The sequence below is a fragment of the Salvia hispanica genome, chromosome 2 (assembly GCF_029641045.1).
Source record: "Salvia hispanica isolate PSC_SH4W2 chromosome 2, Shi_PSC_v1, whole genome shotgun sequence".
Taxonomy (NCBI): Eukaryota; Viridiplantae; Streptophyta; class Magnoliopsida; order Lamiales; family Lamiaceae; genus Salvia; species Salvia hispanica.
Genome location: NC_142693.1, coordinates 5,172,452 through 5,191,287, shown reverse-complemented (window position 1 = coordinate 5,191,287; position 18,836 = coordinate 5,172,452). Strand labels below are relative to the sequence as shown.

Below are 18,836 nucleotides of genomic sequence, written 5' to 3'. Positions count from 1 at the left end.
AAGCTGGACGAAGTCCAGAGGGGGGAATGGTCTAAAACAGGAATAATAATAGCCTGACCCAGGAAGGAGAAAACTCTCATAACCCAACGCTTCAGTGGTGTAGCATTAACTTAAGAGAGAATCGATCCTAACATCCCTGGTGAGGAATGAGTGATCGAGTGAACCTAACAATTGGGAAACGCTTCAGTGGTGTAGCATTAACTTAAGAGAGAATCGATCCTAACATCCCTGGTGAGGAATGAGTGATCGAGTGAACCTAACAATTGGGTAAGTAGAAAGCTATCTTGACAAGCTGACAGATTGGCTAGGTGAAGGAAGGGAAGGGGCCTATTTGGAGGAGTGCAAACTATTGGAATGACCTTAATCTTGTGGGGACAGATGCCTAAAATTGAAACTAGCTCGTGTATATATGTGTTTTGCGTGTTTGTGTGATTTTCTTATATTTCTTAGTTTTTCTTGTGTCTAGGTCTAGGAGTCGGTCAAGAGATAACCTCGCTTGAAATTTGCCTTATTCTTTTTCTTTTCTTGTCTTTATACTTGAGGACAAGTATGGTTTAAGTGTGAGCAGTTTGATAAGGCTAATTTCATGCATCGGTATGTGCAAAAAAATGTTATAATTTGCTGGGTCTAACACGTTTCATAAGCCAGGTGTGTGAAGAAAAGCGCTAGATCAAGGAAGTAAAGAAGGAGATGGTCTAGCGAGAGAAAGGAATGAAAATGAGCAGAATTTACAAGGAAAAGTGGCGTGACAGAGGAGTCTACAGCTGAGGGCAACAAAGTCATTATCAATACCTTGCTGGGCCCACTAAAACGCCTATAAAAAGAGAAGAGCATGCAGCGCAATGGATACAGTTTTTCCACTCTTCTTAGCTCATATATTTTTACACACACTTGGAATAGGTTCTGGGGGTAATCGTGATAGGGGGGGTATTTTCTAAAGATTTCGTGCTTGGTAACACCGTCCTAGTGAGGGCGAAGATACAATTGCTTTTAATTTCAGCTGTTTTTGCTAGTTTTCACCGTCGAACTTCACTTTTGGGAGTCGACTTTGATGTTGATGATGTTTAACTGCTTACCGTTCATGGATCTGAGTTTAGTTGTTTAATTTCAAGTTATTTTGCGTAGATCTTCCTGCTGTTAGCCTAATTCTTCAATTGCTATGTCGATCTCTGTTTATTTCGTTATTGAGTTGTTTGATGTGGAATTTGGTGACAGATCTGTGGTTGTTTGAGTACTCGGAGCTTTTAATTGTAAAATCTGACGTGATGGAGAATTTCTTCTGTTTGGAGTTTGTGTCGGACGCTTGGATCCGAAGTGGATTTAGCGTCTGAAGTCGGTTTTGGCGTGTGAAAAGACAGTAGTTGATAGAATCGCTTTATTTCATCTTGTTTTCTATTTCACTTCGTCTAGGGTATGCAGATCTGTTAAGTTTTTTTTCGTTTATTATGCATAGATTTGATTTTAAGGTAGTAGCTCTGTTTTTTATTCGCTTATGTGTTTTCTCAAGAAATTTTATGCGAGTTTGGTTGTAGAAGACGATGTTACTGTCAGTTAGTACTAGAGTTAGTTATTCTGCCACTTTTCAGTCGTACTTTGCTTTTTAGACGTGGTCCCCACCGTAGAATTATCTCCTAGGTCTAGTTGTTAGGTTAAGTTTCTTTCTAAGGTTCCTAAGTCAAGTTAATTTTAATTTTCCTCAACCCAAGAAAATGCGTGGCAGCAGCAAACACCAAAAATACTTTCAAATCCTTGATTATGAGTCTTACGCATCCTTCTCTGTGGGATCGATCCCTACTTCCCTATACTAGGTTTAGTAAAGTGGTTGAGGGTTTTTTGAAGCGGGAAAGTACTTGTGTGTCCGACGTCCGGGATTCCGCACGACCCACGAGTTCCTAGACCAAGTGATCTAGTGGACTTGCTGGATCTGGGGAACCTGCTTTTTCCTTATTTGAATATCGCAACACTGCACACACACTACACTTATATTGTCTCATTCCCATCGCTTCAATGTTTCAAGCACATTTTATGGGAAAATAAATGTTATGTATGGTATGCAATGTCATGTTTTGTTTTATATGAGATGTCTACCTGAAGTGGCTTTTTACTATGTATGATTAATCGAATCTGGGTCTGGCTGTGGGGAGTGTCGTACCCAGGCTAGTGTACACGAAATGTAGATCGGGTGTCATCCTCCGAATTGGCTTGTCTAATGGCAGATGTGGTCACATTTCATGTCATGTATGGTTCATATATGGTAAATGAGAATGGAAAATGGTTGATCAACTAACTTTTATGGAAAGGAAACGATTAAGTACACTCGGCCTTTTTTTTAAAAAAAATGATAAAAGTCTGTGGTAACTCAATGGATGGCTTGACAAATATGTTTTTATGAAAATGTTTCTACATGTGTTTACTGAGTATGTCAAATACTCAGACCTGCATATATTTTTAAAATGTACAAGTTGAGTGATGATAACGATGGGCAGTGTTGAGTAGAGATGACAATTATCTTTGGTAGAATGTTGTTTGGATGCATCATGTCCCATGATGCGCTTGAGCGCAATAGGTATTTCTTTTTAGTTCTCATGTTGTTGAGATACTATTCTTTTTCAAGTTATATCCATTATTGGAAGCTATGTCTAATTGCCCCTTTCTTCTCCCGCTTCTTTTAATCCTTATCCCTTAGTTGTGATCAATCGTACGTACTATCTCTAGAATATATAAATAGTTGAGCCCCTACCATTATTTTTTCTACGTACGACCACAACAAAAAAAGGTTCATTTCCGAGCACATTGCTAGCAATAACAAAAAAAAAATCTAGCATTTTTTTCAAGTTATATCCATTATTGGAAGCTATGTCTAATTGCCCCTTTCTTCTCCCGCTTCTTTTAATCCTTATCCCTTAGTTGTGATCAATCGTACGTACTATCTCTAGAATATATAAATAGTTGAGCCCCTACCATTATTTTTTCTACGTACGACCACAACAAAAAAAGGTTCATTTCCGAGCACATTGCGAGCAATAACAAAAAAAAAATCTAGCATTTTTTTCAAGTTATATCCATTATTGGAAGCTATGTCTAATTGCCCCTTTCTTCTCCCGCTTCTTTTAATCCTTATCCCTTAGTCGTGAGCAATCGTACGTACTATCTCTAGAATATATAAATAGTTGAGCCCCTACCATTATTTTTTCTACGTACGACCACAACAAAAAAAGGTTCATTTCCGAGCACATTGCGAGCAATAACAAAAAAAAATCCAGCATTTTTTTACCGCATCTACGATTAGTCGTAAAATATTAGTTTCCGAGCGCATTCTCCATTTTCCGAGCATATTCTCGAGTTCGAGACCAAATTGGAGCTCGCAAAACACAAATCTTTTTGTAGTGGAAAATCAGAATGCACACATACAGAGCATGCTAAACCGCATAATGTGAAAAATATACTATTACACTTCACGCATGAAAGATTTAAACCTAAGACCATCGCCAAAAATAAGAGTCTTATGATGAGACATCAATTTTACTACTTGAGCATATAATAAATTTACAATAATAAACATAATTGTATATTTGTCATGATCATATATGTAAACATAGTTAATTTACAAACACGATTCTCTTATTTATGTATGTGTGTCTTTCGCTGTGTAAGGACTAATAAAAGTCTAAAACCCAACAATTATTTGAACCATGAAACAGTAGCTTCACCGGTTCAATCACTGATCTGATATTTAAGACATTGATAAAGACCGTTGTCTATAAATAGAGAATGTAGTACTACTCAATCATTTATAAACAATAACAAAAAGAAAAAAAAAATAGATACATCAAAAAGAATGGAGAAGTCATCACTCCCTCTAAACGAATGGCATTCCATGAAAACTCAGAGAGCGATAAACCGCCTCCACTCCTTCATCCATGGCGCCGCTCTCTCAGCCCTATTCTACTACAGAATCTCTTCCATATCCAAAACCAACAGCCCTATTCTGTTTCTTCCCCACCTTCTCATCTTCACAGCCGAGCTAACTCTCTCATGTTTGTGGCTCCTCAGCCAGGCCTCGCTCTGGAACCCGGTGGCTCGAACCGCGTATCCCGAGAGGCTGCCCGGGGACGACCACCTGCCCTCTGTGGACGTGTTCGTGTGCACTGCTGATCCCGCGAAGGAGCCGAGTTTGGAGGTGATGAACACCGTTATATCGGCCATGGCGCTCGACTACCCTCCCGATAAGCTTCACCTCTATGTCTCGGACGATGGGGGGTCCCCTGTCACGCTACGCGCCCTGAGACGGGCGCGGGAGTTTGTGAAGGTGTGGGTCCCATTTTGTAAAAAGTATATGGTGAAGGAGAGGTGCCCTGGGGTTTATTTCATGAGAGAAGAGAGTGGTGATCATGACTTCTTGGTTGAGAAGAAGGCTATTGAGGTTTGTCTCTCTTTTGTAGGAAAATAGTAAAATTTTGTCAAATTATTGTTCGTGTCACAAGTTTGAAAAATCAACTGATAATCTTTGCAATTGGTCACATAGCAAAAATTTCTATGGCTTACGAGTCTTAAATTATTAATGTGGCCCATATATGTCTTCAAATTAATAACACCAGGGCCCAGGAATATAAAAGGAAATGATCATACTCGAAGAGGCAATGTTATTTTAAATAATTTAAAGTTTTTTGAAGGAATATTTAGTGATTAAATACATAGTAGAAAATTTGCGAAAAAATGTAGTGTAACTCATGATATTAGCAGGTTATTTTCAATTTGCAGGATGAATTTGAATTTAACTAGAAGCTTATTGGATGGTCGGCTGATATTAAGCCATGTCAAATTTGCAATTATGTTATTTAATTTAAGCAAATAAGGATATCTTTGCATGTTTTTCGTGAGTCGACTGTTAATGATATGATTGAAAAAATAGTACTATTGCTAAGAATATATAGTATTTAACTATGTGCGTTTATTTTACTAGCTAATGGTGTGTGCAGTGGGACCATTATGAATTTAATTAATCTATATCATTTTAAACAATTTCAGATATATAAAAATTTAACATTGAAAATACTTTTATACTACATTAAAATCAGTAAAAGATGTTTAATTATATACATGATCATGGTGATCCAAGTTTAATCTTTCATTGTTGCTGAGATTATTTGAATATTTGGTATGATGTAGAAAGCATATGAGGATTTCAAGAATTCTTTGGACAAGATTATTGCTGAGGAAGACGTAAAGGCCAGCAGGGACCATTCACCATTAATCGAGGTATTGGAAATTACTTAATTTCAATGTTTAAAAAACCGGACCGTCCAGTGAACCGGCGAGGCTATTGGTTCACGGTTCAATCGGTCTGACCAGTTCAATCGGTCTGACCGGTTCAATCGGTCTGACCGGTTCAATCACTGGTCGAACCGTTTTACTGTTACAAATTATATAAAATATATTAAATTTAAATGAATGATCAAATTTAATTTTTTTTTATCAATAAATATAATTAAATGTACAAATTACAAGTTAGTGTGGATAAAATTTTTAATATTTTAGATATAAACAAAGATAATTCATAATAATTCAAAAAATTATACGGCAAAATATATAAATAAATATGAATTATTAATTAGTTTTGATGAAAATATGCTATATAGTAAATAATTTATTATAAACCTTAGACATAACTACTTATATTTACATAAGTACCTATATTATACAAATAATAGTTAATTTTAGTAAAAAAGAGTGAATTTTAGATGATAAATATATTATCATATTAATACCTACTCACTAGAATATAAATTTAAACTTGAATGATTAGTTTGAGTAAATAAAAAAAAAATTAATATAATAATAACTAATGTTCATGTTATTAACCAGAAATGTTTGTGGTGGAGTAGTAATGGTCTTGGTCTCTTGACCAAGAGATCATGAGTTCGATCCCCACCAAAAGCACTTATTTTACAAAAAATTTAAACAATGAAGAAAATCGGTTTCCGGTTCCCGGATAGACCGGTTCGGCCGGCCGGTTTCGTCGGTTCGCGGCGGCCCAACATGCTGACGGCTTTATGGAGAGAACCGGCTGACCACTAACCGGTTCGCGGCCGAACCGGTCGAACCGGCCGGTCCGGTCCAATTTTTAAAACACTGCTTAATTTGGTAATTAATTACTATTATTAAATACTACTTCATCCATCTGTTTCAAGGAAGATGACTCATTCCTTAGACGACACGATATTTTAAGTAGTTTTATTTTATGTGTTAAAGTAGAGACAGTAAAGTAACAGAGAGGAAATTACGTAGAGATAAATGTGTTTCCAATTTTAATAATAAGTCATCTTAGTTGAGACAAACCAAAGAGGAAGGTGTGTCATCTTTAATAGGACGGAGGAAGTATTGTTTTTGTTAATTAGAAATGATAATGATAATAATAATAATAATAATAATAATAATAATAATAATAATAATAATAATAATAATAATAATAATAATAATAATAATAATAATAATAATAATATAGTAATACATAATTTTTTATTTTGCCAACGGACAAAAGATGCAGGCGATTAGATACTACTCCAATTTTGGTATAGTACTTCCTCTGTTACTTTATAGTTGGGACATTTTTTTATTAGCTTAGAGTCGAAGAAATGAATGTGTATTGTGTATTAAGTTGGTATGCTAAAGTAAGAGAAAGATACAAAGTAGAGAGAATAAAGTAGAAAAATGAATATAGTAAAAAGAATAGAGTAAGAGAAAGAATGAAGAGGAAAGAAAAAATAAATTATTTATAAAAATATCCAAACTATAAAGGATTTTTCGAAATGAAAAAATGATTGGACAAAGAAGGAAAAGAGTGAGTATCTTTTATTAGAAGATAATCCTTTCCATATATAGGGAGTATTAGTTTATATACGGCCTGCCTATTTTAAGTGATTCCATTAGAATACAAAGTAAATTTAGTTAACATGAAATTGACTCCTCTATATTGTGAGTACTACGTAGAAAGTTTAGAATACGGAGGGAGTACTACGTAGAAAGTTTTTGGTATAAGCCGCTATAGTGTGATTTTTCACTTGGACTCCTCTATTCGATTTTTGGTTTCACCCTGTGTTTTAAATTTTAATCACTTATTTAAAATTCTATTAATTTTAATATATTTAGTTTTAACTGATCATATCCCTGCTCACATATATACTACTCCCTCCGTCCCGCTTAAGATGACACGTTTTCCTTTTTAGTTTGTCCCAATTAAGATGACACATTTCCTTATTTGGTAACTTTCTCTCTCCAATTAATACACTCAACCCCTTTTTCTCACTCCTATTAAAATATCCATTTTTCATCATCTCTCTACTTTAATACTTACACCCACCTTCTCTCTCTCCAATTAAACACTTTAATCAATAACTCCTAAAACCTCGTGCCGGCTAAGCAATGTGTCATCTTAGCCGGGACGGAGGGAGTAATCATTTTCATGGATATTTATAAATACAGACTATGACTATTAATTTATTATTTTCTAAACGTTCCCATCAAATTTATTTAGAGGTATTATATATTTTTCAAATTTAATTTAACATCTATAATTTTAAATAATAAAAAAAATCAGATTTTTAACTTTTGTTTTAAGGATTAAAATAGGAAATAGATATACTACTTCACCTAACTGTCACAACAAATGAAATTCAGTGTCATTAGTAACAAAATAATGCTTGCATCAATTTCTCACTCTCCTTGCTATTTCTAGCCGTACATATTCAATCCAGACCACGAAGTTATTGATCGAATATGACAGGCCATATGTGCTGTTATATCATAATGGACCAATAGTAGAAAAATATAAATAAGAAGTCACTATATATCAATCACATAATTATTTAATTTCCACAATTTGAACTACACACATTATCATTTATATTTATAGGTTATCAACGATGGAAATTTCAACGGTACAGATTCGAGCAACGATGATGAGATGCCGCTTGTCGTCTATGTTGCTCGCGAGAAAAGGCCGTCTCATCCCCACAATTTCAAAGCCGGAGCTCTCAACGTTCTTGTAATTAAATTCTCAAATAAAATTGAATTGATTCTTTTATCTTTAATATCTTGTGAGTAACCCACTAGGCAAGTTGATTTCCTTTAATGTGTGTAGCTCCGAGTATCGGGTATGATTAGCAACTCACCGTACATTCTATCGTTGGATTGTGACATGTACTGCAACGATCCGACGTCGGTTCGACAAGCAATGTGCTTCCATCTCGACCCTAAACTCTCGCAGAATCTTGCATTTGTTCAGTTCCCTCAAATATTTCACAACATCAGACGCAACCACGATATCTACGATGGTGCTTTGAGATTTCTTTGGGTAACAATACATTCTTTTGATTCATGTCACATCAATTAGTTATATGTGAATAATTTTGCATAATTTTAATATCACCATTGATATATGTCAGACGAAATGCGACGGCTTGAATGGGCTTAATGGGCCAGGCTTGATAGGGACGGCCTTTTATATAAAGAGAGAAGCACTCTATGGGATTCGGAAACTTCAACCAAGTAAAGTTACAAACCAACAAATGGGGATACATTACTCTCATACTCCCTCCCTGCCCTATTAATTGTTCTCATACTCCCTCTATCCCCAATTAATTGGCACAAATTATCTAAATATTTGTAGCATCGGTATAAGTATGTTAGAAAGAGATGAATAATGAGAGAAAACAAATTAAAAGATTAGTGATAAATATATTTTTTTTAAAAGTAGAAATTTTAATTTACAAAAGTTAAGAATTAGAAATCCATATTCTTACAATATTCTACTATCTTCGTCGTTGAAAAATAGAAAATTTTGAAACGACACGTGTTTTAATGCATAAGATAGAGGAAAAGAAAATTAGATAAAGTAAGAGAGAAAGAGAAAGAGTAGGGAAAATACTATTAATGGATTGTGGGCTCCACGTCCTAAAATAGAAAAGGTTAGAAGTTTCTATTTTTAAGAGACGACCCAAAATTGAAATAGATTCCATTTTTTAATGGACAGAGGTGGTAAGAAATAAGAAAATATATTAAGTAAAAGTAAAAGAAATACGAAGTGATAGTAAGAACTCAAGCACTCAAATGGCCCCCATTCTACCATGTAGTTTTCACCTCTATATGGCGACGGGCGACCTGTTGTAACGCCATGATAGAATTCGATTAGTCCAATTTAAAATTAATTAGTGCTGAGTAAAATAGTTCATGATATTTATATTATAGTTCTAGTTCTTTCTCTATAACCATAAAGATATTTGTATGTGTTTCATTTGGGAACGTCTACAATCTGGACTTTCTGATACAATGAAATCACTAACGGACAAAAAAATGTAATCACGTTAATTAAAAATGCACAATTATAATGCTTCATAAGTAATAATAATTCATGAGGCTAAAACAAGTGTAATTTATCCATTTTTTTCCACACATAATTTGATAGTACATTTTTCATTTTCATTGGTGTAGATGTTAGCCCCAACCAGCTCAAGGAGTATTATGGTTCGTCCAACGAATTCATCAAGTCGATTTACAGAAGCTATAAACCAAATTATCCAACCAATTCATTGCAAAAAGAGGTGCAATTGCTAGCTTCTTGTAGCTACGACAATGGCACAAAATGGGGGCAAGAGGCAAGTAGTCCTATATATTTCAAATCAATCCATTAATTCTATACTTATTGCAACAACATTGATAAAATTTATAGATATAAATCAAAATGTAGGTGGGATACAGATATTTTACAGTAGTTGAAGATTACTTCACAGGGTTGAATTTGCATTGCGAGGGGTGGATTTCAGTGTATTTGAACCCTTCAAGGCCATGTTTCCTAGGTTCATCTCCGATGAGCCTAGGCGATACACTTGTCCAAAACACGCGGTGGTATCTCGGACTCAGCCAGGTTGCTCTATCCAAGTATTCTCCCTTAGTCTATGGGGCGCTGCGAATGTCGCTTCTGCAAAGCATGGTCTATGCAGAACTGGCATATTACCCGATTTACTTCCTCCCCGTTTACATCCTCGCCCTCGTCCCTCAGCTCTTCCTCCTTGCCGGCATCCCTCTGTATCCCGAGGTACGCCTTGAATGTATAAATTTATGATACGAAAATGAGGATGAAACACAGCTTAACTTTTAGACTATTATGAATCGGAAAAATCAGGCGGTTCGAATGTGATCCGGTCGACGATTGAACCGATTTATTATTTTTTTAAATGAACTAAATAGTATCGATGATGACTTTGATAACTTGAGTTGCATTAAGCTCAAGTTAGAAATGAGAGTGAAAGAAATAATTTTTTGAATACCATGCTTTGGTTAGAACTTTCAAATTATTGGTACTTCCTCCGTTCCTTCATAGTTGAGTCATTTTTCCATTTCGGGAAGTTCCCTCATAGTTGAGTCATATCCATTTATAGTAATTTTTTCCTCTCTCTTACTTTACTCTCTCTTACTTTATTCTCTCTACTTTATTCACTTTTTACTTTATTCTCTCTACATTTTTCTCTTTCTTATTTTTTTATCTATTTATTTAACACACTCAACATTCATTTCTTAAACTCCGTGCCGAAAAGTTCCGCCTCAACTATGAGGGAACGGAGGGAGTATCTTTTAAGATATTTAGGTAAAAAATTGTTTATCATTTGATGTTTGTACTTATTTGTATACTTGTAGACTTGTTGGCATTTAATAGTATTAAGATTGTGTTCTACAATGTCTTTTTATTTGTTTATCATATTCACTAAATTTTAGTCACTTGGCCAATGGTCAGATCGGTTCGATCGATTGAACTATATTGGTTCACTTATCGCTCAAATTTTAAAATTCAACACGATCTTTTGCGTACGCAGGTTTCAAGTCCATTTTTTGCTGTGTTTGCATTCGTCTTCATCTCATCGCAACTCAAGCACGCGCAAGAGGTAATGGCATCCGGGGATTCCCTCACGACATGGGCGAACGAGCAAAGGGTGTGGGTGATTAAGTCATTGACATCTTACTTTTTTGGTTCTTTTAACGCGATCTTGGAGAAAATCGGCTTGACGAAAGCCAGCTTCGTGCCAACAAGCAAAGTCATGGAAGATCAAGTGGCCAAGCTTTACCAAATGGGGAAATATGATTTTCGAGCCCCGTCCATTTTCATGGTCATATTGTGCACCATTTACATGGTAAATCTTGCTTCCTTCGTCGTCGGATTCGGGAGAGTTTTGCATAATGGGAGGATGAATGAGATGGTGATGCAGGCTTTTGTACCATTGTTTGGTGTAGTTATGCATTATCCTTTGATGGAGGGAATGGTGTTGAGGAAGGATGTGGGAAGAGTTTCTCCATTGGTTTCGATTCTCTCTACTGTAATTTCCTCTCTAATTTCGGCTTATGCAGCTCTAATTGCTCGTTAATTAGTATTTAGTGATGGTAATGTTACTAATGTATTCCTTTTGTTTTTCTCTTTGGTGTCTCATTAAACGTATATCTTATGTTTTAATTAAGTATATGAAAGATTCCCTATATTATTATATGTGTTACATGAATTAATCATTTAACCGAAAAAGTTATAAAATATCTATAGATCACCGTTAGTGTAAATATATTTTAAAGTCGTCGATTTAAAATTTTGACCCTTTTAATTTACCGGACACCTACTAGAGTGAATGATTATTAGTATAAGATTTGAAGTATTTATTTAAATAAATGGTATTATTTCTTAGTTGGGAAGTAAAAGAGGGTCATTCAGTAGTCTGCAAAGCTTTTGAAACTTAGTAGAAAATCAATTTCCAATTGGGGGAATGTGATGATGCCATTCGACACCTGGACGTTGTCGGGAACATGCAAACTATCATGTTTTGGGTAAGGCCCCACTCTATTTAATTAACTCCATTGCTTAGAATCATATGATGACACCATATTGTAAGAAGTAATATTCATGCTAGATTGCTAGCTAATTTAGTTTGTCAGTATGTGACTCTGTGTGTATTGTATTGTGTGTACACACCAACAGGGATTTCTGATACCTATGTAAGCGTATGATGTTATGTATTTTTGTTACAGTATTATCTAATTACAAATTTATAATCAAACAGATCTAGATTCATTTCTTATAATGTGTGTGGAGTAATTAAACGCAGTAGTTAGGAAATTTACTTATTGCATATTTGTTTCTATCATTTGTTCGAATTCTGCGTATGAATTAATTACTTTCGGTATTAATGTGTATGTCAATTTGGTGTAGAAATAATTTTCAATACATAGTTCAATCAAAGAAAACTAGAAAGTTGTTTTTTAAAAATGTGAATTGACATTGTAATGTAGATTCTATTTATACGTAATAAAATGTGTGGAATGAGCTTGAGCTATCTTAGTTAATTTACTAGAATAAATCTGAATGATTGTACTTATTGTTTTTTATTCAATTTACATACACATTTAGTTAGGACATTGAGAATAAAAATAAAAATAAAAATTCTTTCAATACATAAGGCCTGATACAGTAATTACTTGCGAGGGTCCACAAAGGATCTAATGATTTGAGAGAACACTTTGAATAGGCTACAGCCGTGCTTAAACTTGCAAAGAATGGAATCAAGAACACATAATTAATCTAGCCAATATAATAAAAAATATGTATATCAATTTTAATGAGTAATTGCTATTAAAATAGTACTACATGTAATTGAACTAATTCGCAACATTTACGCTTCCATGAATGAAACTATACTTAGACCAGTAAAAAAATTTAACAATAATACATCTGAGCCTCGGAATCTTATGAAAATTCTCTTTTATCCATAATCACCGAATAGATTTCGGAAAAAGAAATAATTATATATAAAGAATAAAAACGAATATCAATTGTTTCTCTCAATCTACGTCTCTCTCCGAAGACAAAATACATCTATATGAAAATCGCTCCTCACCAATCAACATATTTGTCTCATTTTATTGCAGCCTAAGAAAATCAGGAAATGCTACTTCAAACTATATAATTCCAAAACTAACATAATATAGAGAAATAAATATATAATACATAACAACTGAAAACCTAATATATATGAAAGTACAACATAGAATAAGAAAAAAAAGGCACATATATAATATAAAAAGTGATGAAAAATTTCATCATTAATTCTCAATAAAATATTATCCTTAAAGGCTAACTAAGTGTATCCGAGTCGAAGTTCCAAATCAAGCTCCTCCTTACTAGATGGACTAATCAGCCCAATCTCCAAATCCAACCTCACAAACCCCGGCTTCTTAATCTCCGACGACCCGAGAAACCCTCTCGCCGCCCTCACCTTCATGAAATCCGCGGTCACGGGCGTGGCCGGGGGCAATTTGGAAGTGAAATTGGGGAATTTCATCGAATTAGGGTTTGGGTGAAAACTAGGGTTTGGGTCAAGATTTAGGTTTAACGGACAAAGTTGACCGCCGCTACCTCCGCCGTCTCTCGGCGGAGACTGCCGCAGCCTCGCCCGGTCCCTCCGGTGGACGTTCATGTGGCCCCCGAGCGCCTGAGCCGACCGGAACTCCCTCTTGCAGAAGCTGCACACGTAGCTCCTCGGCGGCCACGAGAACCCGGCCGCCACCAAATCCCCGTCCACCGAGCTAGGGTTGCTGTTGCTGCGGTCGCTCGTGAAGTCGAACGACGGAACTTTGAACTTGAAATGATGCATTTGCTTCATGTTGCTGGCCTTCTCCATTTTTGAGAGAGAGAGATAGAGGAGATGGAGAAGGAAGAATGGGGGATTGTGGTGGTGATATAGAGATGAAAAGAGGGTTAGTGTGTGAGAGAGAAAGGGGAATTGGGTGGAATTAAGTGTGAGTTCCACTTCCCTATGTTAGGTCATTGCTTACTAATTGTGGAACCTCGTCCTGCCAATCAATGCCAATTTAGGAAAGTCATCTACTGGATCTTCTTTATTCCTCCTCACATTTTTGTGTCACACATTTTTGCAATTCAAGAAAAATATTTAATGTGTGCTCTGCGTTTGGTGAATGTGTGTGTTATGCATATTCAATTTAGTTTAGGGGGCCACATGTGATTGCAACTTGGATGATGATTATAACTATTGAAGCTAGATTGCTCTTTATAGGGATGTTCACAGCTACTAATTGGAACTCGTTTGCTTGCTACCAAAATACGTTATCATGATTGTCAACAAAAAATTAAAAATAAATGGTGTAATAGAATATGCTGAGCTCAACAATGGGGATCTATTTAACTCTTTTAGAGTTAGAAAGTTTGATTTAATTTTTGTAGATGATCAGATCAGGGATATAAGATTCAGTCACTATAATACTTTAATAAAAATATCACTGAATTACAATATGCTCGGATCTAAAATTTCATTTATTAATTAGATATCATTTGTATAAAAGAGGTTATGTGATATAGGGACCGATAAACTTGTTTGGTGCTCGTAATATTTGGGTATACGTCAATAATAATGATGATAAAAAAAAATTTAGTCTTCAAATATATTATTTTATAATAAGCATGTTGAAATTAAAGGTATGATGAGTAAACACTTGTCAGTTCAATAGATAAATGTGAGTAATTTAGGAAAACTAATGAATACTTTGATTTTGACTTAAAAATCAGAAAATTACTCTCCTACTCCTAAACCCTCAAACAAAAATTAAAAGAGTCACACGAATTGTAAATTGCACAACTCTAACAAAAATTACCATCCTCTACGCAGATAAAATGAAAATGATAATTTTCAAGAATATTAATAAATGTGGAAATACTTAAGAAAAACTATAGATCTAACGCCTGTGTTATGAAAAGTGGACCATAATTTTGGGAGCACCCAAAATAAAAGAAGCACTATACTTTGTAGTGTGAGAGAAGTTTCAAATAACAAACTTCCTAAATGTGAATGTGAGAATCGATTGTATTGAATGTATAAAATGCACTGTGATAGAAATAAGATGTATTATAATGTAACTCCATTTAGTATACATTCAATGCAAGTGAGTTAGAATTTAATAGCAAAGTCACTTATACGTGCACTAAAATACTCCAATATTTTAATTTGAATCCAACTCAAGTGCATAACAATAGTTTCTTTATTGTTAGACAAACTTGAATTCGATACACCTCCTCTATCTTCATTTATTTCGTTTGGTGATTAAAGAAAAAGGTAACCATTATTTATTACTACTACCTTTCTTTCTTCATTATTTGATTCTAGTTTGTGCTTAGATCAGAAAGCACTAAAATGAATAGCAATGATTACTAATAAGGTACGTAGCCATTCACGTTGTTTCATGCCAGCCAAAATTTCATTAAAATTTCTTCACATTTTGAAGAAGAGTACAAACCCCTTAGATATCCTAGAAAACTGTATCTGAGTGCAAGATTTTCTTTCCATTTTCCTCTCTATAAAATATGGCAAGTTTTTTCAGATTCCAGAAACATGCAAAAGATTGTGCTTCATTTAGCTCAGATTTTATGAATGACTGGTGGCCAATAGCATCATCCCTACCCTTTCTACTTTTAGTTTATAATCTTGATGATTTTTTTAAAATAAAAATAATTCTACTTATATATATTTACAAATACTATTTTTTATGCACTGAATTTGCATTGTCTCTGCACTGCTCATGTCATTTCGTACGCAGAAACACTATTATAATAAGAAGATATCCAATTGGTAATTAATTATGATATTTCTTAATTGTTTAGGGTTTGAGTATTTTGGTGATTTCCTATCATAAGAGATCTATTTAATTTGTGAGTCCTTGAAGTTGGAGAAGCCTATCGATATGAAATTGTAAGTTTGAGGGTTTATTGGACAGTCATTTCTTCTGGAAAAATCGAGGAAAAGGGAGAAACGTACTCCATTTTCCTTGATCTTTCGTTAAGAATTTTGTTTTTTATTGGTTGAATAATATGTAAATTTACATCTCAAATATTTATGTCAAGGACTCACAAATTAAGTAGAACTCTTATGATTGGAAACTACCAAAATACTCTCAAGTCCTAAATAACAATTTTTTTAATAAGTATCAACATAATTAATTTATGAATGTAAATACACTCTTGATAAATTTGTCTTTATTTTATTGTTCTACTCCAACTTTAGATTTTTTTTTAAAAAATATAGTATAAATCATAAGGATCAAGAACTAGCTAGGCTAGTGGTGGTTGATGCTAGGGTTACTATTTGTGTATATGACAGAAAGAGCTAATTGATGAAAGTATAATTATGCATTTGCTAAAAGCTTTTTATAGGCTGAAAAATGAGGATTTATTCTGGCCCCCTTTTAATAAGCACGCAATGAAAGATTCACTTTAGCCTTAAGGTTTGCTGTCTTTTCTGTAAAGCATAATTCCATCAATCTTGTTGTCTCTTTGTCTCTGTCAAGATTTTATGTTTTATTAGTCTACGTCGAAATTGAATGAAAGGGGTTGAAGAGAACAGTAAACTACATAGGAACCATCAAATATTTGTCATCTATGTGTGTGTAATAATTTGTGTAGAAAGTGGCAAGGAATCATCTACCCAACTATACATAAATGCATTGTTTCCCAACTTACCCTTAATCATGTAATTGGTGGGAGATATAAATGCAAACTCATACCACCATTTATTTTCTTTCAAGTTCAAGCCAAGTGTATGTTAGATTTTATTGGGCTAGGTACTACTTCATTCATTTAAACATACTTGATGATAGAAAAAAAAAATGACTTATCATTAAGCGTAGGCAAAAGCGTATATAGTGATACAAAAATGACTTACTAGGTATAAATATTTAAGTTGACCTTATTAATTTCACATTTTTTTGTGACAACTCACATGTGAGTTACTATATGGTTTTGGGATGAAATCTCACATGTGAATTATACATGAAGGAGACTAGAAGATACCATCAAACCCTGAGATTTTAATCAAGAAAACAACTAGTGACATAGAGTGACACACTATTATGTTATCTATTTCAACTTTTTTCGATATGCGTGACAAGTCTTATATACATGTATCTCAACAATGTATATTCGATTATATTTGTATGTTTCTAATAATTATTTTGATTAAGTTATATTTTGCATGTCCAAGGAATGACAACGTGCTTTATCGCTTGGTCTAGGGGTGAGTAAAAAAACCGAAACCGAATATCCGAATTGAACCAAACTGAAATTTTGAAATTCGGTTCGGTTTTTTCGGTTCGGTTCGGTATTAAAAATACAAAAATTTCAGTTTTTCAGTTCGGTTCGGTTCGGGCAAAAAAAATAACCGAAAAACCGAATTATATTTTAAATATAATATTATATATTTATTCTATTAATTTAATATATTATAATATATATTCTTTTAATATATTTTATATGATATGTATTATATATATTCTATTAATTTTATATTATATATTTATATATACTATTTTTTCCATTTTTCGGGTTTTTTTTTAAATTTCGGTTTTGTTCCGTTTTTGAAGTTCGGTTTTCAGTTTTTCGATTTTCGATTTTTTGGTTTTTCGGTTTGGATTTTGAACTAAATTCGGTTTTTTCGGGTTTGGTTCGGTTTTAGAAAAAAACGAACCGAAACCCGAATGCTCACTCCTAGCTTGGTCTTTTAGATAAGCATTCAGTTTTATAGTATTATGTTGTACGTCCTCAAATGATCAATTTAAAATATTTGGAATGAGGTCACATTCTAAGAATTTGAGCTGAATTCGAAGTTAATTTGAGGAAAAAAAAATCATTTATACTGACGCTTACACTTTATGAAATTCCTATAGTTATATTTTGCTCATGTGCAAGTAAATGTGTAGCAAAAACTAAGAGCATGCTAAAATACATAGAACGTCTATAAATTTCAAAAATAAAATACTCCATAAACATTATTTCTGTCTAGCGACGAGGTAGTTAGTTCGCACACACATGCACTTTTTTTATTTTTAATTAATTAATTTTAATTAAATGAATTTATGAACTCTAATTAAAAACTAATGACTCCTGGTATAGATTACTAGACTTTTAATCGTACTTAATTAAAACCTAGTTCAGGTGTTTGCACCAAAGTTGGGTTGAAGGAGAAAAAATGGCGTTGGGCTCATTTGTTTAGATGGCTACTTTAGTTAATGGGCCCCATAGCCGAAGGTGGGCCGGTTAACCCCCTGAACCCACCTGAATATATATGTCTTGTCATTTAATACTACGATTGAATCGATTATATAAAATAAAAATATTATGTTAATTATAAATTAACATAAAAACAAAAATTATTGACTCAACATGGGAAGGTTCTTTCAAAAGTTGAATAAAGTTAAAAGTTGGTGATAAAACTTAACTTTTGTAATTAAGCTTTTGTTCCTGGCAATGCTTCATCCTAATCCCATGATTGAAACTTAAAAGTGTATATATATGTTGCAACTTTTTTATCTTATCACTAATGTCTCATTTTCCTTTTAGTATGTCATAATAGAAATGTCATCCACACTCTTTATTTTGGAAAAAGTAAACTACTCCTTCCGTCCCCGATTAAGAGTCACACTTTTCCATTTCGATTCGTCCCTAATTAAGAGTCACACTTCATTTTTACCATAAATAGTAAGTAGGTCTCACATTCCACTAACTCAATTCACTCACATTTTATTATAAAATCAATATAAAAAAATAGGTCTCACATTCCACTAACTTTTTCAACCAATTTTTCTTTACATTTCTTAAAACTCGTGCCCGATCAAAGTGCGACTCCTAATGGGGGACGAGGGGAGTACATTATTAATATATTTAACTACTCCAATTATTAATTTTTTCTGTATTAATACACATTTTATCTCTATATAAACACACTAAACAGTATTTATAAAAT

General features: G+C 33.8%; 2 protein-coding genes across 2 annotated transcripts; one reads left to right on the top strand and one right to left on the bottom strand.

Annotated features, from left to right (window-relative positions):
• Positions 1-3,792: 3,792 nt before the first annotated feature.
• On the top strand, positions 3,793-11,533 carry LOC125201121 (quillaic acid 3-O-glycosyltransferase CSL1-like). Its single transcript, XM_048099061.2, has 8 exons — positions 3,793-4,423; positions 5,170-5,259; positions 7,913-8,044; positions 8,141-8,353; positions 8,445-8,547; positions 9,490-9,653; positions 9,746-10,093; positions 10,869-11,533. Exons 1-8 carry the CDS (start codon positions 3,839-3,841, stop codon positions 11,412-11,414), a joined length of 2,181 nt encoding a protein of 726 aa, XP_047955018.1. The 5' UTR covers positions 3,793-3,838; the 3' UTR covers positions 11,415-11,533.
• Positions 11,534-12,995: 1,462 nt separating this feature from the next.
• LOC125205117 (transcriptional regulator SUPERMAN-like) lies at positions 12,996-13,718 on the bottom strand. The gene has a single exon (XM_048103936.2). It carries the CDS (start codon positions 13,710-13,712, stop codon positions 13,170-13,172), a length of 543 nt encoding a protein of 180 aa, XP_047959893.1. The 5' UTR covers positions 13,713-13,718; the 3' UTR covers positions 12,996-13,169.
• Between the last annotated feature and the right edge of the window lie 5,118 nt (positions 13,719-18,836).

Excerpts from the sequence above, each read along its gene's own strand:
- LOC125201121 (XM_048099061.2), top strand. The coding sequence starts at position 3,839 with ATGGAGAAGTCATCACTCCCTCTAAACGAATGGCATTCCATGAAAACT. Across the intron at positions 5,260-7,912 it reads ACCATTCACCATTAATCGAG|GTTATCAACGATGGAAATTT; the intron begins GTATTGGAAATT and ends TTATATTTATAG. Across the intron at positions 9,654-9,745 it reads GCACAAAATGGGGGCAAGAG|GTGGGATACAGATATTTTAC; the intron begins GCAAGTAGTCCT and ends ATCAAAATGTAG.
- LOC125205117 (XM_048103936.2), bottom strand. The coding sequence starts at position 13,712 with ATGGAGAAGGCCAGCAACATGAAGCAAATGCATCATTTCAAGTTCAAA.